The 23,350-nt window shown below is 35.1% G+C and overlaps 1 protein-coding gene across 10 annotated transcripts in view; it reads left to right on the forward strand.

Annotated features, from left to right (window-relative positions):
• Positions 1 to 23,350, forward strand: part of abo (de-etiolated protein 1 abo) — a 144,385-nt gene that overhangs the window by 119,061 nt on the left and 1,974 nt on the right. For all 10 annotated transcript variants that reach the window (XM_090416061.1, XM_090416064.1, XM_090416063.1 and 7 more), the window contains one exon: positions 6,809 to 8,405. In XM_090416061.1, coding sequence (XP_090272187.1) covers positions 6,809 to 8,405 — 1,597 coding nt within the window. The remainder of the gene's footprint in view (positions 1 to 6,808; positions 8,406 to 23,350) is intronic.

Genomic DNA, 23,350 nt, shown 5'->3' on the forward strand with positions numbered 1-23,350 from the left:
TTCGTTAACTTCTTGTGTTGTTATTTTTCTAACCTTGTATATCACATAGCTGAACCAATGTCTTCTTCAGTTTGCCACTGAGACTCTAAGGTTTGGTTCTTGTTTTCAAACTGCTGCAAATTTTCTTCAATAATCTTTGCATAGTTGAGTACAATTTACTGGTAAAAGTTGCTCAACTTTAATTATTTGTGAAAACTTTCTTACTGTTCATTTCAATATCATATCCATTTTTATATTGCTTAGTACCAGGTAATGGTCACCCAATTTAAAATCCTCTATACACTCCGGTATCCTTAACCCAGCATGTTGATATCACTATCAAAAATGACGTAGTCAATGAGGATTTTCTTATTCTTGTGTATTCTCTCCATGTGAACTTGTGCACACCTTTATGTTGAAACATAGTGTTAGTGACTAGTCCATCTTGAGCAAACTTACCATTATTATTAGCTTTGTCCTTTTCTCCAAATTTTCCCAATATGTTCCTATATGCTTGGTGGGATTCATTTTCTACTCTGCTGTTCAGATCTCCAGTAAGGACCCCTTTTTCCATTTTCTTTGTCAGTTGCCTGTTGTAATAACTCAAAAATTGCACCACTTTTTCCATAGAAGAACCTTCTGTGGGACCATAGGCACAAATTTTCATTGTCTATCTCTCTATTTTAAAGTTTGCCCACATAACTCTATTTGAAACTACCTTCCAATCAAGAAGTTTAACGTCATGTTTAGTGTCGAATGCTGTCAGTATTATTACTTCCTTTCCTTAATCATTAATGCCTGAAAATAACATCTTATACTTATTATTTAGTAAGATCTTACTTGTTTTTGTCATCTTTGTTGCAGTAATGCCAATTATGTCTACATGGTACTTTTCTAAATTCTTCTGTAAGTTTGATTTCCTTTCCATTAATACTCCTTATATTGATGGTTCCTATCTTCAGTTCTTCTAATGTTGGGTTTATTCTTCTACGCGTTGAGTTGGAGCTTGTTCCAGTAGCTGACTTTTCACTGTTTGTCCTGGTTTTCTAACAAAAACAGCAGGGGCTTTGTTTAATCAGATGATGTTCCAATGGCATGAAATGTCATCATATGCATTTGTGGTTTAAGCCAAAAGAGTACAATTTGGTCAGCTAAATCCCAAATTGCAAGTCCATTCTCATTCGTTCAGTAGATATCTAACAAGGCACACCACAAGAAGGTAAGGATTGGACATTAGGGCAGAAGCCCAGTCAGTTCTCTGCATTCCTGAAAGGCAATGTGGAGCTCCCCACCAGTTATTTGGTTTTGACCCTTAAGTGACCAGTCTTCTTTTCCTTCCAGAATCTATCTTTCATTTCGTCTTTTGCAATGAATACATCCAGTGGTGTAGCTGGGGGGGAAGGTCCACTTTCACTTGAGACACAATTTTATTTTTCAATGATTCTTTTATTTATGTTAACTTAGTAATTTTTATTACTTAATAATTAGTTTTTAACAAATATACTTACAACTAAAGTAAACATAAACATAGTGTTTTAATTTATTTCCCTATACGTTGTTTTGACTTTTTATAGTATTTTTGGTGTGTATTGAGAGGAGCAACAAAAGCGCTAGCTTCACCACTGAATACATCTCACACACACACACACAGTACATCTTGCATCTAACAAAATCTCACATATTAAACTTCCCCAACAAAGACATCTTGGCTGCCATCATTATTCTATTATGCATTGGTGCCATCCTGATGATATTACTTTAATATAAAATATACAACTATTTTTTGAAATCTAAACATCATCATCATCAAATTCCTGGCATGTACCCTCAAGGGGTGTACAGGATATGATAGTACTACATGAAAAATTTACATCATTACTAACTTCCTATCTATAATTTTCTTCCAGATCAGTCTGTTACTTGTCAAGACTCCAACATTATCAGATCTTATATTTCTATCGTCTAAGGCACTTTGTACCGTATCAATCCACCTATATCTCGGTCTTCCTCTGGGTCGTTTTCCTGCCAACCTGGCAGAGAACACTTGTTTTGCTAATCTTTCCTCACCCATTCTGTTTAAGTGACCATAACACCTGAGATTAGCTCTGCTAACGCATTCCTGGATGCTGATAATGTCAAGTTCTTTCCTAATATCCTCGTTTTTAATATGATATTACTGTTGATGCCATCTGTTCATGCCTCTAATCTTTCTCAGGAATCTCATATCTGCGGTCTCTAGTCTTTGGTCAAGTGTTTTACTTCTGACCCAGCTCTCAGAACCATAAGTTAAAACTGGTTTGAACACAGTCTTGTATACAGCTAATTTAGTGTTTTGACTAATTTCTCTCTTATTCCATATGAATTTATCTAATTGACTTCCTACCATACTAGCTTTGTTGATTCTGTTGTCTATTTCCATATTTAATTTACCATCTTCAACTAAAAATCGTGCTTAAGTAGCCAAAATGTTTTACTTGTTCCACAGGTTCTCCATTCACAACGCAGTTGACATTTTCAGCGATTCTACCTATTTTCATTGTCTTTGTCTTTTTATTGCTGACCTTTGTACCATATCTATTACAACAGTTATTCAATTTAGTGAGGGAATCTTGCAAACTTGTAGCGGATTTATTTAGAAGTATAACATTGTCTGCATAAAGCAGAGAACTGACATTAATATCTTCAATTCTGATATCATTTGTAATACCACTTTCCTTCATAATGTGATCCATATAGAAAATGAATAACAGACAGGATAATGTACAATCTTGTCTCACACCAGATTTAACATTAAACCATCTTCCTGTACTTCCTTCAATTCTAACTGCTGACTTACAACTCAAATAAAGACTAAGTATTGCTTGATATAATTTTCCATTGGCACCATATAACTGTAGCGTATTGAATAGCTTCTCTCTTGGCACCATGTCATATGCCTTTTCCAGATCGACAAAACGTAAATACAGATGTTTGTTATATTCCCATGATTTCTCGACTATTTGTCGTAAAGTGAAGATCTTATCCTGACAGACTGTATTTGGCCTGAATCCAGCTTGTTCTTCACCAAGCTTTTGTTAAACAATTCTTCTCAACCGTTTCTCAAGTATACTTGCATAAATCTTGCCAGGAACACTCAGTAGGGAAATACCTCTGTAATTCTCACATTCAGTTTTATTTCCCTTTTTATATATGGGTACTATGAGAGCTCTACTCCAATCATCGGGAATTTGTCCGTCTGTCCAGGCCTTTTGAACTATGCAGTGCAGCCACTGTAAGACTTATACCTCCATACTTCAGCATGTCTGGTCGAATATCACCGACTCCTGCTGCCTTTCCACATTTCAACCCTTTGATGGCTTTTTCTACTTCAAGTATGGATATGTATTCCTGACTGCATGCCTGTTGAGTACTGTGCTATCACTGCTTGTTTCATTTAGCAATTTTTCGAAGTAATTATTCCATACTTTAAGGATATCTCTTTCTCCCGTTTTCATGTCACCTTTATCATTTCTAACTCCTTTTATAGCACTCTTTCCTCCATTTTTAAGCTTCTTCAACAACCTCCAGAATATTTTGCCACCTTCTTGATATTTATTTTCTATATTCTTACCAAAGTCCTCCCATGACTTTTGTTTAGCTAGTTTTACGCAGTGTTTAGCTTTCTTACATTTGTCTCTGTATTCTCCAAGAGCACCAGCTGAACTTCTTTAACTTCCTGTCCACCATAGAGTTCTGATTTTTCTATCCTTGCAGACAACCTCACCGCATGCCTCTCTGGCTGAATCAATCAGGGTTTTCTTCAAGGCTGAATCTCCAAGGTTTGGTTCCTGTTCTCAAACTCTTTCATTTTTTCTTCAATGAGCTTTGTGTATTTTAGTCTACAGGTCACATCTGAGAGCTGCTCAACTTTTATTCGCTTTAAAACTTTCTTACATGTTATTCTTTTCAATATGAAATTCAATTTTATCCTGCTCAAGACTAAATAGTGATCACTTCCAATTTCAAATCATCTGTACACTCTGGTGTCCTGAACCAGGGAGAAAAGAATCTCTAAAGTTTAGTTCCTGTTCTCAAACTCTTTCATTTTTTTTTCAATAATCTTTGTGTATTTTAGTCTATCTACAGTTCACATCTGAGAGCTGCTCACCTTTTGTTCGCTTTAAAACTTTCTTACATGTTATTCTTTTCAATATGAAATTCAGTTTTATCCTGCTCAAGACTAAATAGTGATCACTTCCAATTTCAAATCCTCTGTACACTCAGGCGTCCTGCACCAGGGAGAAAACATCACTATCAACAATAACATAGTCAATGAGACTTTTCTTATTCCTTGCCTCTTCTCTCCATGTGAATTTGTGCACATTTTTATGTTGGAACATGGTGTTAGTAATAACCAGTCCATGTCCTGAGCAGAAATCTAACAGGTATTTGCCATTATTATTAGCTTTGCTCTTTTCTCCAAATTTTCCCAAAATATTTTTGTATGTCTGACTTTTGTATGATCATTTCCTACTCTGCTATTTAGATCCCCAACAAGGACCAACTTTTCTTTTTTATTGTGTCAGCTGCTTTTTCTAAAACATCAAAATATTCCTCCACTTCTACCTTAGTAGAACTTTCTATGGGACCATAGGCACAAATAAGTCTCATTGTCCAATTCCCAATTCTGATATTTGCCCACATCACTCTACTTGAGACTGCGTGCCATTCAAGAAGATTAGCCTCGTATTTTGTGTTGAATACTATGGCTACTCCTTCTTTTCCTTGATTGTTATTGCCTGAATATAACATTTTGTATTTATTGCTCAGAAAGATCTCGTCAGTTTTTGTCTTTTTTGTTTCCGTCACCCCTATTATGTCGATCTGGTACTTATCTAATTCCTCAGCTAGCTCCATTTCTTTGCCATTCAGGCTTCTTATGTTGATAGTACAGATCTTTAACTCCTAATGTTGAGTTGGGGTGTCTTTTCAGATTTCTTCCAGTAGCTGACTTTTCGCTGTTCGCCTGGTTCCCTGGTGAAAACAATGGGGGCCCTTGTGTTACTGGGCAACACCCCAGCTGGCATGAAATTTTGTCATGTTGTACTATCATTTTGTATATTAGTTTAAGCCAATAAGAATAGAATTTGGTCAGCTGAATCCCAAATTGCCAGCCCATCCTCGTTCGTTCAGTATCCAGGTAGATACCCAACAGGGTATCTACCTGGATACGATATATATCTACCTATGTACACGAGAAGGTGAGGATCGGACATTAGGAAATTGAAATAATGCTATCATTATTCTTATATAAATAAACTACAACAAATTAACCTAATATTGTTCATTCCATTCCATTCATGTGCCATCTCCTATCTAGGAGGTTGACTACCTTGATGTTACTCATGGTTCACTATGGGAGTAACGACATGTGGTGAGGACCCTATCTCTTCCACATATTGCCGTAACTATTCATGACTGTAGTGGTGTGTGTTTACTGGGCTGGTTTGCCTGTTCTGAGGGATGAAAAACCCGAGTTTCCGGGTGGAAAAACCCTCTACCTCCGTATGAGACCGGCTAACTCACCTTTAGTCGAAAGAGACCAGATAAAGGTTCCTCACGTCATCGACAGAAATCGGACCCAGGTCTTTCCCACCAAAGGGCTTCGTCTATACCGACTGAGCTATGGAGGCTCTAATATTGTTCATTGAAGTACAAAAAATTAGTACTTTAATGAACAATAAAGTACTTATCTTTCTGCATCAGTCTAAACACACAACCATTACACATTACCCTATCAAAAATGACTTATGAGTTCATTCCCAGTAAACTCACTTTTTTCCTAAGTTGTTTTCCTTCCAATATTCCATCCTTTAACAGCTGTTTTAAAGTATTTTGCTTAGTTACGCTGTGTCACTGTGGAATTGACATTTGCATCCATAGTGCTAGCCATCTGAAGAAAGCTATTCTTAGGTCGAATTTAGTCACCAACACTGGTTCCTGAGTTATCGGTTTTTTTGGGGGGAGAGCAGGTTTTCCCCCTGGAAACTTGTGTTTTTCATAATATATCTCAAGAAAATCAACTGTAGAACTTTTTCAGACAATAATATACTGTGTTGGGGACCATGAGGTGGCTGCACTTGCCTCCCTCTCTTCATTAGACACCATTTAAAATTAGTGATAAACTTGGGCCAGCTATCTCTGATTGGCTACCAGTAGAGATTTAACTTCTCCCTCAGTCTCCAAAAGTTTAAAAAATTCAGACAATAAAATCTTGTCTGAATTGAAACTAAGGTAACTTTCCAAAGTAGTTATCAGGGATTTTATACCTACCATGCTAATTGGCAGCATCAAATGTTTGATTTCCAATAGTTGTATAACTGTCAGTCTGTTTGGCTGAGATAGTACATCTGCTTATCAACCAACTACTTTTGGGTTTGAATCCTAGTGGCTTTAGATCCTGCTCCGTGGTCTCTGGCACAGGGTATTGTATAGGTTTATGTATTGTATTGTATTTTTATTGGAAGAAGAGGATTCAATATTGGCATGCATCATACAATCTAGTTTTGAAAGCCTGCATAGTACGACGTGAGTCTACATGCAAGCATAAAACAACAAAATTCAACATATTAAAATTATTTGAGTAATGATATTTAAATTATTTTTATAACCACAGAATTTGATTAGCTAAAATTTGATAAGTATTATGTGGAATAGGTAAACTGTCAACAGTGCTTGCTGTCCGGTTATGTCAGTATGCTAGAATAAAGTAAATAGATTTTATTAGCAATAATATTTTGTTTGGTAAGAAATTATTTCCTGAATTATATATTTATCTTTAATATAATAGGTGGGCATGGTTCTCAGGAAAAGGAAAGACTGGTTCTTGTTAACCGACATAAGCACCAAGAGAACTGTCAACGACTGAGATCAAGTTATTCATCAACATTAAATGACCATTTAAAAAGGCACCTGAGTCAAGAAGAACATACAATAATACCAAGGAAAATTCCACCTCAGAACATTGTGTTAAGATTGACAAGACGGGAAACATATCCTGCTAAACAATCAGTTGCCCAATTTTATATAGCTAGAGCTTTTCATCAAAATGTGTTTCCTAATTTTACTGTAATTAATGTAGAAAAACCACCATGTTTTTTGAGAAAGTTCTGTCCTGATGGGCGATACTTTGTTGCTTTTTCATCAGATCAAACATCTATAGAAATTTATGAATACAGAGGACCTGCTGCAGCAGAAGAACTGTTAAAGGATGCTCAGGGTGAACACACAGCATGTGGACCTGATCCCGAATCTTCAAAAATAAGGAATGAAATCTTTGAGCATTTCTTTAGATTAAAACATGCTGTCAAAGTTGCCCCCAGTGGAGAACAGTTAAATAGAGAGTGTAGTCTTTTTACAGATGATGGTAAATATGTCATTGTTGGTTCTGCTGCCTATGTTTCTGATGCTCTTCCACCACCATTTTTTGATATATACAGAAACAATGAATCACTTTCACCAAATCAAAGATCTCCACTTGAAGATTACTCGTTACATCTTGTAGATATACAGAATGGCAGGTTGTGTGATAAGAGAACCTTTAAAACTGATAAGATTTTTCTTTCTCATAATCAAGGTTTATACCTATATAAGGATACTCTAGCTGTTCTTTCAGTACAGCATCAAACAATACATATTTTTCAAGTAACTGCTGAAGGAAAATTTGTAAATGTTCGAATGATTGGAAGATTTTGTCATGAAGATGATGATTTTCTAGTTACATCTGCCATGCTACATGAATGCACATCAAGAAAACATTACCGTCCTTATAGAGAAGTTGCAATTAGTGCATTGAAACATCGCCTGTTAGGTTTCCTTTATAGGAGGGCAGCAGCTGAAAGCCAAAAGATGCTTTCTCCACAGCCTTTGAGGAGATTTTTTCAGCATTTTGATCAACTCTGTCAGTTACGAATGTGGAAAATGCAGTTGTTAGATGAAAATCATCTTCTTATTAAGTATGCCAGTGAGGATGTGATCACCTTGCGTGTTAGCTATCCAAATTCTCAACCAGCATTTTTTGTTATATATAATCTTTTAACTACTGAAGTGTTGGCAGTTTATGAGAATACATCAGAAGAATTATTAGAACTATTTGAAAATTTCTGTGATTTGTTTCGGAATGCAGCACTCCATTCAGAATCCCAGCTTGCTTGCTCGCCATCTAATAATATTCATGCACGCCTTTTGCAACAGCGATCAAAACAGACAATAATTAATGCTCGCTATGGAGGACATACAGAAGCTGTGAAGCGTCTCCTTGCTCAGTTACCAATAAGCTCACAATCATACAGTAGTAGTCCTTACCTTGATCTGTCGCTCTTTAGTTATGATGATAAATGGGTATCTGTTTTGGAAAGACCAAAGGCTTGTGGAGATCATCCTATCAGGTATGTTAATTATTTTGCTTGACTATATTATTCATATACATTCACAAGTATGGTAAATTCTCAGTTATTCAGGATAATATCCTCAGTGCCACAGCTGGTAGGATGTATGTTGCTTTGTTGAAAAGACTAAAATTCTGTCATCAGGATGCAGAAATAAAATAAATACAACATATGATAATTCAGGTTTGCTGAGATTTAACAAGGAGCAAAAAAGAAGGGCTGTGATAGAAAATGACAGTGATTGGTGATGAGAGAGAGAAATTATGTTAAATCCAGAATTTAATAAGTTTAGTAAAAGAGTGCCATTTTGAAGCATCGGAAGGGTGGTGGTGGTAGGGAGCAAGCAAGTTTTTCAGTAGCTCTTAAAAAGTATTTGAGTATAATATCTGTTGTATATAAGTTAGGGAATAAACTACTACTGGAGAAAGAGAAGGAATGCCAAATCCCATTATAAAATTAGCGGTTAGGTAATAAAATTAAAGATATGGTGGAACTGGGGTGATAAATACTGTGGGATTATACAAAGAAACAAAATTTAAAAATGACCATGATGAAAGTCTAATCTTTAAAGGTAGCTGTGGCATGATTATAAACAGTGCTTTTTTTTTTGGCGGTACGCAGTACCGGCACCTTTTTTCTTGAGTTTTTAAAAATTTGCAATTTATTGACAGCATAAAAATATTTCGGTAGATGGTACTGTGTTCACAAATTGAATTTTCAGTTTTGATTATTCATAAGTTGGTACCCTGCTTTCCTGTTTCATAGGTTGGTATGCAACCAGAAACAGGAAGTTGTGTTCACTTCCAATTGCTTCCAATATCAGTTTATCAGTTCTATAATCACTCTGCAACAAGTAGGTGTTCACATGAGTTTTGAATTAATCTAAGTTAAATCACTGCAATCACTGTTCAAAATGAATAAAATAAGTAGTTACTTTATGCCAGTGAGTTAAAAAAAGGAAGGCTGAAGAAGCAGAAATTGTTGAATCAACTTGTGATCTTGTAAAACAGAAAATACACTTGGTGAAGAGGATCATGAAACCAAGACAAGATCCACGTGGTCAAAAGGAAGTAGATTCTGATAATGATTGGTCGAATGTTGGGCACTTTTGCAGAAAAATGACTTCTGCGAGAGTAACGAGTGGCTGTATGTCGAGAATAAAATGTTTGGCTGTAAAGTGTGTTGTGATGTAGGAAGTCTTGCCATCGATAAACACCATGGGAATGAAAATTTCAGCGGAGTGGGCAAATGGTAAAATCAGTCAATCTCACAAACAACAGTTAATGTAAAAAAAAAAAAGATTTACAATCATAAGAAGAGTGCAGCACACAAAGCATGCCAAAAAATAAAATCTGAAGCAAAAAATGAAACATTAGAGAAAGTTTTCCTAAATACTTTGTGTCCTAATAAAAACATAACAGGAAAAGTGTTTCGAACCGCTTACAAAGTTGCAAGGAGAAATCAGTCATTTAACAACTTTGAAGACGAAATAAATTTACAGGAACTTAACAGCCTAGACATGGGATATATTCTTCATTCTGCAAATGCTTGCATTAACATTGTGATATGTTAATGAAATGAGAAAAACATCTCATTATATCACAATGAAATGAGAAAAACATCAATAGACAATATAGTGAATTCCAAGAACAAATATCGTTACTTATTGATGATTCGACAACTGTGAGTAAGACAACAACATTGATTGTTATTGTTCATGTAATTCTTCCTGAACTTTCGGCTCCTGTGAGTCTTTTCCTAGATTTGATCGAATTATCAGATGTAACTGCTAGAGGAATTCTAAACTCTTTAATTAGTCATCTTGAGTGTTTATGATTATCTGAAGATTACTTAAAGGAGTATTTATTGTCTGTGATGGTGCAGCCATGTTGTTTGGTGTGCATAAGGTGTAAGGAGGCTAATGCAAGCGACGTTTCCTAGTGTTATTTTCTGGCATTGTGCTAGCCATCACCTTGAATTGTCTGTTAGTGACACAGCAAACAATGTGGCAGGAGTGAATCACTTTGAGTTTCATGGACAAACTTTATGTGACTTATCATGCTTCACCTAAGAATGTTATGGAACTACAGGAACAGTGGTGCACCCAGAGGGGGGGAGAAGATGCACCCCCTCCAAAGAAAAAGGGAAAAAACACTAGAAAATTTAGCAAAAATCTTTTCCTAGTTAAAATTATTATTTTTTTAATTTATGTTGTGTCTTCTATTTCTATACTACATATGAATTAGTGATCATTGCAGATGCTTAGTCATAGGTGGTATGCGATGCGTAGTGTGTATTCTCAAATCATCTACTCCACTCGGGGGGGGGGGGGATTAAATCCTGAGTGCGCTACTGTACAGGAATGTGCAGCGACTCTAGAACTTCAACTTCTTAAAATTGGCAGAATTTAAGCACTCGCTGGGTTGCATCTAGTTTTCGCACTGTTTCTGCAGTGTGGCAAGACTTAGCCCTTGTCCATCAGTTTCTGGAGGTAAAAGAAGAACGTTCTTCTGACTTTGAAGAGAAATACTGTAGTACAGACCAGGATTTTCAATGCTTTCTTCAAAAAGTTGAACTGTATTCTTTATCTTCCTGTCTGCTTTGTACAAGTCAATATTTCTCTCTTGTAAATCTAGACTTGGTTCACTAAGTTCTTGGAGAGCATCACACATAAGGCCCAAATCAAGAATTGAAAATCCTGGTCCGTACTACAGTATTTCTCTTTAAAGTCAGAAGAACATGAAGTTCAAAGGGATTGAGCTCCACAAAAATGAAAGACACAGTCCTGCAATAAGTTCATCTGCTTTCTATAAAAGTCTGAAAGAAGCTGTTGGAAAGCATCTGCTTGAAGGAGATGATACTGATTTGCCTGAATGTGCTAAGATTTTATATTCCAAGTATTGGCCAGAAAATCTTGGGAAGTATCTGACATTTGGTGAAGCTGAAATTAAAAAATTAGCATGCAAATTTCGCTTAAATGAAAGAGAAGCAGTTCGTGGTTTCCGTGAATATCTTCAAGAAAATAAAGTCCTGGACATACTACTTCCTCTAAAGCACAGTTTGGGCACAATTGCAATATCTTCCAATGAATGTGAAAGGGGTTTCTCTCAGATGAACTTATAGTAACTTCATCTAGGTCATCGCTGCTTGTACGGACAACTTCTGCACTGATGTTCATTAGGATAGTAGGACCTCCTCTCACTCAGTTCAACCCTAGCAAACATGTGGACTCATGGCTACTCTGAGGTCATCATTCTGCAGTTGATACCAAAAGCAAGAAGTGATCTAGAGACAACGAGGATATATCGGAGGATATGTTAAAAGTGTGGAAGTTGCTGTAATAACATCTTCATGGTGAGTACGGCACCTTTTTTTCCAGAAAAAAAGCACTGATTATAAATAATAAATTACACGGTAACCACAGTAATTAATTTTAACGAAAGTACAGATATTTCATACCGAAAATAACAGTATATCATCACTGTGTAGAAACAAGCAATCAAAGGAACCAGATTACAAAGTACATACAGCAGTCGGTGGTTTACAGATTAAAAATTGTTGCCACGTGCTAGAAATTAGTATTAATAAATAATATTATTAAAAATATTATTAAACAACTATTTTTGATGATTACATAACATAAGAATCTCCCAAACTTTTGGGAGGGGGGAGAGAGACAATTGTTCCAATTCAGATTTGGCTGATGTAAAGGGCTTCACAACTTTCTTTGAAAAGGTGTTCATATTTAAACCTGCATCTATGGAGAAGATGAGCTTTATTCCACTGGATATTGTGTTTAGTGTCAATACTATGTTGTGCCAGACTAGACTTCGATATAATATTAATGTTCTTTGATTCTTTTTTCTACAGAAAGGCCTGTTTGTCCAAAGTATGTTAGATTACATTCACACGGTGTCTGATAAACGCCAGCTAATGATAGAGGCACCAGTTTGTCTTTGGCAACAGATGAGAAATTTCGTTGATCGGAAAATATGTGGGAATGAGATGATACTTCAAAATTCTACCAATCAGTTCCGAGATGCCAGAAACATAAGGGATTGGAACCCTGTGGTCTGTTGGAGAATCCTTAGATGTTGGATCATAGGAGTCAGTTATCTGCTGGATTTAATGGGGATTGTAACCAGTTGTGAACTATGGAAATTTTAACAAAGGGCTCGCATCGTCGAGGAAAAAAAAAAAAAAGGGCCTAACTTAGCCCTTATAAAACTTATATTGTGACTTTGTAGAGCTTCTGACAGATATGATAATTCCTGTAGGATATCAATCATTAATGCTAGATCATTTAAAAATTCCAAATTGAGAAGTCGGTTTAAAAAGCCCTTATATTTATTGTTCGATGCAAAATGCTTGAATAAAGCTGGGTAATTTCTCCACAAAGCAAGAGCCGTTCGTAAACTACAAGCTGCCTATCGAGGTCCAAACACACGGCCAATCTTTAAAATTTCAATATCAAGGTCTTTTGCAATCGTATTTAATTCTCGTTGATTTTTTGGTGATTGATGATAAAAAGCATATAATTTATCCATAAATATTTTAAAATGATTTTATCGAATCGTCGAATGCTAAATGTAAACAATGAGCGCAATGCCAAATCACAATGTTGGGAAATTTTTGTAGAAGTTTGATTGCAACACCTGATTTGTTTCCTAACATTACACTAGCTCCATCAGAACAAAATGCAATGAAATGATTTTTTATATAGTTATCAGAAAATCCATATGAATTTAAAGTAGCAATTATAGTAGCATGTATACATTCCACGGTGGTATTTTCTAGTTCTACAAGATTATTAAACAAGAACAAGGGGCTCGCAAATTTGAGAAAAATTTAACAAAGGGCTTGCTCAAGCCCCCGTGAGCCCCTTATAGCTCACCACTGGTTGTAACCATTAAATTCCATTAAAGTTTTGTTAGTGAGAAGTTCTTGTTGTAAGCTTGAGAGAGGAGCATACATTATGTGCTCTATTAATTAAAGATTTGATAACACCAAAAACCACCTGATATTACAAAAATCTTTGCAATGGGTAATAATGCACTAGAACTTATGATCCAAAAGTTATGGAAGTGGCTTTGTGACAGAAGCTCTAGCTTGAGAAAGGACTAGAAAGCATAACTTCCATGCAAGTTCCTGCTTTTGACCTTTTTTGGAATATGTTTAAGCTTATGCACTTTGAGATGAAAAGACTACAAGCTGTGTATTGCATAGATGAAACTGGACTACATGATATTGATGAGACTAGGAATCTGGAGATGAAGGTGTGATAGAGAGTTGAAATTCATATAAAATAGCCCAAAGGATCATAGTGTTAAGAAATGCACTGTGTGAAGCAGGAATAAAAAAGTCTTTAGTCCTCTTTTTTAGGGCTTTGATATGACTCCATTTGTGTCATATCAAAGCTCTAAAATGTGTGCACAGATTTCGCCAACTAGGTTTCTTAGGAATGATGGGGGGGGGGGGCAAAACACTGACTGATTTATGGAGTGTGCTCCCTATGAGGATAAAGTTGAAGGTTTTATGAAGGTAAGTTGATAAGCAGAAAACAGAAGATATGATAGACACATATAAGTTATTAACAGAGCTTTATAAGATGCTGAAGACATTTTTCAGTACATGGCTGGACTGAAGAGAACAAGAGACCATAGTTGTTATACGAGTGGCTTTTTTTGTTTTTGGAGAGTGGCAAATGAATGGGTTGCCAGAGGCGAGCACTCTGTCAGTGAATGACTTTAAAAAAAAATGATGATAATTATGAATAATAGTGTAGGCCTCCAATAATGAGTCTTTAAACTCCATGCCTTCAAATCCAGCAGAAATATTTGTGTAAACAATTTTTTTATGTTTATTTTTTAGTGGAGGACTTTAAAATAGAGCCTTTGTAGCTAAGTTGGTATAGACGAATCCCTTTGGTCAGAAAAACCTAGGTTCAATTCTCATCAATGACATGAGGAACCTTTATCTGGTCTCTTACGACTAAAGGTGAGTTAGCCGGTCTCATAAGGAGGTAGAGGGTTTTTTCTTCTCCTGGAAACTTGGGTTTTTCTTCCCTCAGAACAGGCAAACTGGCCTGTGAACACATGCTGTTACAGTCAAAAATACATCCCCCCCCCCAATCATCAGGCTCGGTGACAGGCTGGCTGGGGGTTGTAATAACAAAGTTGCATCAGTTGTAACATGCAGACCCTACCCTGCATTGGAAGCAGCATAAATGCACAAAGGAAGAAGATCGGAGGACTTTAAAATAGAAGAAAACAGCATATTGTTAGAAATTTTGCAGGAAAATCCTCTTCCTCCCCCTACCCACAGATTGGTTGTTTGCATATGATATCACATTGTGATTTATGTGAAAAAGCAGGTGCCACTAAAACATTAAAACAAAGCAATATCACATATAAAAGATGGGTAGTTTCATTTTAGAATATTTGCTACTTAATGGAATCAGCAGTAAAGTTTTTAAGTAAGGTATAACACATACCATCATAGTTTTGGAACTATGACAGTGTACAAAGATGTGGGTTTTTGACACATTTACTAAATAAAGTAGGTTAGTTTCAAATCAAATCATTTTCTCCTGCTAGCTAATACATTAAGAGTTATTTTGAAATATGCCTTTGTGTAGAAGATATGCTTCTTATCACATATAACTTAGTACCTTGGTCACATTTGAATGGGGAAAAAAACAGGATTAACTGCACACATGCTGCTAGAAATTATCATTATGTAGATTGGAACAGTATAAATATACCTTACCAAGTAGAGTATTACCACAAGAAAATTTTCAAAAAAATTTAACAAATTGATTAATTTTTGCTTAATACACTTAACCACGTCGCCGTCAATATGGATAAAATACACCAGTCCTCTACACTTCGTATCCATCATATATTTCAATTTAATATCAATGGTATTGCAATTTTAATATGCACTTCGCATCCATCGTAACCTGGAAGTATATATACGTCTTGGGTGGTTATTAGGAATTTATACTAATCAAAATATATGTGATTTGGCTTCACAACAGTAATAACCTTGCATTAGCCATATTGCTTTTCAGAGTAACAGTATAGAAACAGTTGGAAGAGACTTTAGTGCCAGTGTAATAGTCCCAGTTTGTGAATTTTCTTGATGAACCAACCCCAATAATAATAAAGTTTGTGGAATTGATTTTAATTGCTTAACCATTACTTTAACAACAAATTAACTTAATTCTTAGGTCTAAAAAGAGGCTAGACATTCTTTTCAAGATAAAGATAACATGAAATTCAGTGTTATGACTAGGCTTAGGCTAAATCTCTAAAGGCTTAAAATGCTCCTGTTGGTCTGCAACAAATCCTGTATGCTGATGGCCTGTTAGTCTTCGATATATCACTCCCAGCCAAAAGACATTAAACCATCATACCAGAGCCTTTCCTCTGTGATACTTAGCACCACCAGGTAGTGATTGAGTTTCATCACTCAGTTTAATCCACCACTTTTTCTTCTTTGAAATAGCCAAAAACTGTTTGGACTTCTCACCAATAAATCAGACCTTCATTTCTTTCTCTCTCACTTTTTCCAGCATGGACTATGTTTCAGACTTATATTTCACACTGTGGAGCAATCCATCCTGTCTGCCTTCATTTTCAGGTGATTTTTTTAAAAAAATTATGCAGACTGGCTGCTAGATAGTAGCTGGGCCAAACATAATAGTAATGCTTTAGGTCACCTAGAAATTATCTTACTGCCACTACTCTGCCAAGTTCACCTGGAGGGAGACTTGAGTGTGGTGAGGACAGCTGATTAATCAATCATATTATGACGTGTAAAAGATGACTTAGTAAAGAATATATGACTATATTCATTGTTCCTTTCACTTTCATCATACCTGAAAAGAGGGGGAAAAAAAAAAAAAGGCTAATTTATCAAAATTTTCCAATTCTACTACAAATGTATTCATTTTTGTTTATCCTGAATGATATTCATTTCCACCGTTATGCAAAACCACTGACTTTTCTAACAGAAACTTTACTTTCAGCTTCTTCATTTACTAATTAAAAGAAACACACGTATTAACGACAGTGAAAATTATTTAATTGTAAATATTTCATCCTAAGTATCTTAGGACATTGTGGTTAATACGTGTGTTTCTTTTAATTATGATCGCACCACAGGTTTCGTTATTTAAAAAAAAAAAAAAAAAAATTAATTTACTGTCCTTCTCATTTCCCAGAGAGTATCCAACTTAGAATCTCTTTTTCACCTTTTTGGCTAGAATTCCATCTCATTGTTTGAGTCTTACACTCTTTAAATGCTACAAACCCTTCTGAACTTTTTGGTTTCCTTTCTCCATTCCTGAAATAAAAGGAAAGTTATCTTCAATGAAAATTGTAGCATTAACTCCAATGAATAGTACTAGTTGATCTCCTACAGATTGTTCACATCTGCCAGAATAATAGATAATCCTGAGCTCTACCTCACAAGTGATTTTTTTTTTTTTTTTTTTTTTTAAACCATTTTGGCCTTAAACTTAAATTTAGAGGTCATCATCATGCTTGTCAAGGATTTAGGCCTAGAATGGCCTGTTCCGGTCTTAGAATCATAGTTGAATCTCTTAAGAGGACGTCCTGGTTTGTTCCCCCCCCCCCCCCTAATCTTTCTGTTTTCATTCTTTCAACGTGTTCCATTCATCTGTTTATGTTTATATTTTTTAATTTTTTCTATTACTGATTCCTAGTTTAATTCTTTCGTAATTTCTTCATTTCTTTTGTGATCGAATAGAGTATACTTTGCAGTTTTTCTCATAAACTTCATTTCAGCTGTTATTAATCGTTGTTTGTCTTTTTGTTCAGATTTCACTTCCATACAATAGGACTGGTAGGGCTAATATATTGTATACTTTTAGTTATACTTAAATTTAGGTATTTAATTAATATTAGACTATCTAAGTCTACCTGAAATGGAGCTACCCTAGTATTAACTAATCTTCAAGACTAATAAATCTATAAATTTCACATTATTTTAATCAGAATTTGTTTTTGAAGTATATATAAATAATGAAACATACATGAACACCCTTGACAATAAAGATGATAATCACTTTGTAGAAAGTTTATATGGCTAGAGTTTCTCAACATAATCATTTTTTGTGGTTTGATGTAGAGGCAATTATAAAAATGTTACTCTCATGGTAATGTAGTTGGTGAAGTATATAGACATCATTGTGGCATCATAAATTTTCTGAGATGATTACACTGGCCAACAAAAAAAAATTTTTTTTATGCTGATTATGATCTCACACTTGTTTTTTTACTAATTTGGGTGTGCTGATTTCAAATATCAAACCCATTTTTCTCTATCACGTCAGGTTTTTCCTCTATGGCATTTTCTTTTTGCTAATTTGTAAGTTTTTGATAGTTTTAAGGAGGCAGTACTATTTAGAGGATCAAATAAATAGATTTTTTAATATTATTTTCTGAAAGTATGTACTTTTAAAAATCTGTTCCTAACTTTTTATCAAGAAATTCGAAAAATTCCCGATGATATAGCCTATTATTCAAAGCGGTGCGCAGATCAGAATCGGAGCGCTCACCGCTCGTTAGTAAACGAATAAATGCGTAAGAACCTGCAACGGCATGTACTGGCTCTTTGAATGTGAGAGAGGCCGATAACCGACCTAACACATTTAGGTGATGAAAAGTAGGCGATGACAACTGCCTAAAACAAATGAATGCTATATGCATCATAGCGGACAAAGAACGATCGAAATCAGTCAATCGTTAATCGATCGTGAAAGTATGATGAGCGCTTATAACGTTTCAATAAAGTCTCTGGTTTTTTTTTTTGTCTTGTTAATTGCATGTTAGTCAGCAGTGAAGAAAATACATCATGTCTACTACTCGAAAATGTGTCAATAGTGTAGATTCCTTCTGCTACATTTGTGGCAGCTTTACTGTTCCCAGTCAAAGGACAAATATCACTGATTTCATTAAGAAAGTGTACTTTGCATACTTTGACGTAAAAATTGCAGATCAGGACAAGTCATGGGCTCCAAATAAAGTGTGTAAGTCATGTGTAGAAAATTTACGACAGTGGAGCAAGGGAAAACGTCAAAAATGAGCTTTTGGCATTCCAGTGATTTGGCATGAACCGAAAAATCACGTAGATGATTGCTATTTTTGTTTAGTTCAGACTTCTGGTTATAATAAGAAGAATAAGAAAAAAATTGTGTATCCAAATCTCGACTCAGCAATTTGGCCAGTTGCTCATTCCAATGAAATAGCCGTGCCAATTTATAAAGGACGTTTACTAACAAGCGAGAGTGGTGAGCGCTCCGATTCTGATCTGCGCACCGCTTTGAATAATAGGCTATATCATCGGGAATTTTTAGAATTTCTTGATAAAAAGTTAGGAACAGATTTTTAAAAGTACATACTTTCAGAAAATAATATTAAAAAATCGATTTTTTTGATCCTCTAAATAGTACTGCCTCCTTAAAACTATCAAAAACTTGGAAATTAGCAAAAAGAAAATGCCATAGAGGAAAAACCTGATGTGATAGAGAAAAATGGGTTTGATATTTAAAATCAGCACACCCAAATTAGTAAAAAACAAGTCTCATATAAAAGTCAGCAAAAATTGTGTTGGCCAGTGTTATCAATCATCTTTTCTGTCAAGGATGTTTAGGCATGTTTCAATACTTATATATTTACAAAAGCAAATTCTGACTAATACAGCTTAAAAATTTATAGAATTATTGGCTTGAGAGTTGGTTAATACTGGGGAAGGGTCATTTCAAGTAAGGTGAGTTTTTATATAGCTCCCATTTATGAAAGGTTTGTTTGTGAACTTATAGCACATTCATACAGTGGATAGGTTAAGGATTTTTTTTTTCCTTAATTTCACTGATTATATGTATATATATTTCTGTTATTTTTTACACACTCAGGGAGGGCAGTGGTTTCATGCTGGATGGTGAAATCAATCTCCCACCTAAGACAAAAGACATTTACAAACATTAATCCCCACAGTAGATTTCGAATCCACTACTTATTAGAAAGGATAGCCAACCAGGCAGCAATTAGCTCATCTCAAAAGCGGGAGCTAAATCTTTTGACACTGTAACGTATAAACCACCTGATGTTTAAAATGACATAAAAACTAAGAGGTGAACAGTGACTGAAAATCAAAATTACAGTGAAGATGAAAAAATTCTAATATTATTAAGAGAGATGGAGGCCATACTATTTACACCAGTTGTCATACCTGTTCTTGAATTCATTCACACCACTTGCATACACAGCAATCCAATGGCAATCCATTCCAATCACACACACACACTACTCTATCAGAGAAAAATCTAGCCCTAATCCCCCTCCCCCCTTCTTGACAGCATTCATTCTCAACTTAAAGAAGCAAAACGACTTCCTTATCTTTACATGTCAAGGTTTGTTTTGCATTACCATTATTCTCTGAGTTGTATTTACAATTTTTGCTATATGACCCTTGGACTTCAACTTCCTGTCTACTAAAACTCCAAGATCCCTAGCTTCATCAGTTTCTTCAAGCATAATTCCACCAATATAATACAACATTGGATATCTAATCACACCAAAGTGTATGACCTTACATTTATTAACGTTGAAATGACAGCAATTTTCACATGCCCACAATTCTAGCCTATTCAAATCATTCTGCAAGTACTGCATATCAGCGGCACTCCTGATTATCCTACCTATCTTTGAATCATCAGCAAAAAAAAGCTGTATGTCATATCCATCCCAATGTTATTAATGTACAGATTGAATAACAATGAACCAAGTACTGATCCTTGAGGCACACCACTGGTTACCTTGAATCTTACAGATTCACACCCCCATATATGACTTTTTGACATCTGTCACTCAGCCATCCTCTTATTGAAGCCAATCCAATCCAATCCCATATTCTCCAAATTATGTAACAGTATTTCATGCTATATTCCGTCAAAAGCCTTAGCAAAATTCAAAAATATTATGGTGTATCCGTTTTCCTTATCTAACTCAGTGGTAACATTGTTATAGAATGTGAGCATGTTGCTAAAACACGACCTTTCCTTAGTAAACCCATGCTGTTTTTAATTGCAAATTAGAGATTCTCTGTCAACTCATTTCTGAATGCGAGCCCTAACTATCATTTCCAAAATCTTCACCACCACTCCTGAGATGCTGATCCATTGATAGTTGGATACATCGATCTTTGCACCACCCTTGTACAATGAGATTACCATACATTCTTTAAACACCTGTGGAATCTTCCCTGTTCTGAGACTCAAATTATATATATCCTGGTCAAGGGATGCTGATATTCCATCAGTTCCTATTTCAGAATTCAAACAAGATTGATTTTTTTTTAATTCAATGAATTTTTCTGAACATGAAATGTATTGTTTCTTAAAAATTACGTTGATGGATAAATTAGAAAATAAATTTATGCCATGTATGTTTAGATCTATTTCTTATATAATTGCATATTTATTGTTATTGACAGAACAAAGTTCAACAGAAACTTCTATACCTCTGGGGGGCATCAGAAATATTTTTCTGATGCCTGCCCCCTCAGAATGCATATATTTTCTGCACAGTTCTTTATATGTTAAAATATATATATATATATATATATATATATATATAAAATATACATACATACACACACACACACACACACTTATTAGGAAATTTATAATAAGTACAAAGAAAAGTATAATTCTAAAACATTTGTTCTCTGAGTAATGCGCAACTAAAATTAATTCATCATCAAATTCCTGATATCATCAGGGAGTACACAGGATATTATGATGGTATATACATGAAAAAGGTTACACCATTACTAATTTTCTATCGACAAGTTTCCTCCAAATTAATCTGTTATGTATCAAGACTTCAATATCATCAGATCTTATATTTCTCTCTTCTAAGGCACTTTTTACTGCATCAGTCCACCCTAGATCTTGGCCTTTTTCCTACCTTCCTGGCAAGGAACACTTGTTTTCATTAACCTTTTCTCTCCCATTCTGTTTATCACCATACCATACCATCTGAAATTAGCTCTGCTAACACGAGTTCTTTCCTCATATCCTCCTTTTTTAATATACTGCCATTGATGCCATCTATTCACTCCCAAAATTGGAATTATTTGTTATAATTATTTTTAAAATAGTCAAGGAGTGAGTATCTTTTCTCTGTCTCTCTCTCTCTCTCTTTTTTTTTTTTTTTCTAAAATATATACCGTACACAACACATTTATTTATATATATATATATATATATATATATATATATATATATATAACTCAGTAAGTAATTTCTTATGACAAGGATGATTTTGATATCCAGAAAATATAACAGTAGTATAAATTTGTTAAAATAATTAAATCATTTTAGTTTGCTGAAATCCTGATTTCTGAGAATTCGGTTGTTTAGAGAATAGCAAGCAAATTCAGAATTTGTTTGCTATTCTCTAAACAATTGAATGCAAGATCCAAAGAAAGAGAAGGTAGTGGTCAGAATAATCAAAGTACTAAGAAATTGCATTATTGTAAGAAATATCTATTTCAACAGAGACAAGTATTTTTCTACTTCATTTTTATTTTTGGAATGGCAAAACTGAAGTAACAAATTTAGGATAATACCCCCTGAAAAGAGTTCATATACCAGTAAGAAATTATAAACTCAGAAAATAGTTATAATTCATTTTGTCTGTGAAAGAAATGTAATTAAAATGCTAGAATAACGAGCATAACCTGAATTTGTCTGTGTACAATATGTTTCAGATATTTTCATGTGTTTTAACAGCTATTCAAACATACATGAATTCTTCTGAGAAAAAGTAATCTTTGAAAATTGCATTAAAAGAATTTCTGCATTCATTTCAGTAAAGGAATGAACCACACTGAAGTATCTTGTTCTGTTGCATTTATTTGAAAAATTAAAAACTGCAAGGGCTGGATGTCGATAGAGCATGGGAAGTTGGCCAAGGAGGTTATGGCTGATTGTATACCTAGGGTCCGAATAGTAAAACAAGTAGGGATTAAATGGATGAATAACACCATTAAGCTTGAGCTGCAAAAAAAGAAACAACTGTGGAGGGAATTTAAAGAAAGAGGTCACCTGCAGGCACACGAACGATATAAAGTGCAGGCCAGAAGGATAACGAGTGTGGTAAAAAAAGCAAAAGCGGATTATGAAAGGAAACTAGCTATGTAAGCTAAAGAGAATCCCAAACAGTTTTTTCGATATGTTGCAAGTAAAAGAAAAAATGTGGCAGAATGATTTTAAAGAATGCCGATGGTAGTGAGGTAACCGAATCAGTTGATATAGTAGAATTACTGAGTGAGCACTTTGCAAGAGTGTATCATCCAGGTGGTGACATTGAAAAAATGAAGGAACCATTAGTTTATATGGGAATTGTGATGAATGAAGTGGAGGTGAATAGTCTATTACAGAACCTTAATGTGAATACATCTGTGGGATTGGATGGTATACCGGCACGGGTCTTACGTGAAGCGACTAAAGAATTATCAGTGCCCTTGACCATGTTGTTTAATCTGAGTCTCGGGTCTGGTTTAGTCCCGAAGATGTGGAAAGAGGGGAAAATAGTTCCACTGCATAAAGGAGGATCCAAGACTACTGTTGCAAATTACCGACCAATCAGCATATCAGGAGTCATTGTCAAGGTCTTGGAGAAAGTAGTCAAGAGAAAAATACAGGAATGGATTGATTAAAATGAGATACAGAGGACAGCATGGCTTTGTGAAGGGTAAGATCATTGCTCAGTAATTTGCTCAAATTTTATAACACAGTGACGGCTGAACTGGATAAGGGTAATGGGTTTACAGTGATACTGCTCGACCTGGCTAAGGCATTTGACAGGATACTACATGGAATTCTAATCCGTAAACTACAACAAATGGGA

This window comes from Typopeltis vanoorti, chromosome 3, assembly GCF_054136105.1.
Source record: "Typopeltis vanoorti isolate ZY-2024b chromosome 3, IOZ_Tvanoo_1.0, whole genome shotgun sequence".
In the NCBI taxonomy this organism is placed as follows: domain Eukaryota; kingdom Metazoa; phylum Arthropoda; class Arachnida; order Uropygi; family Thelyphonidae; genus Typopeltis; species Typopeltis vanoorti.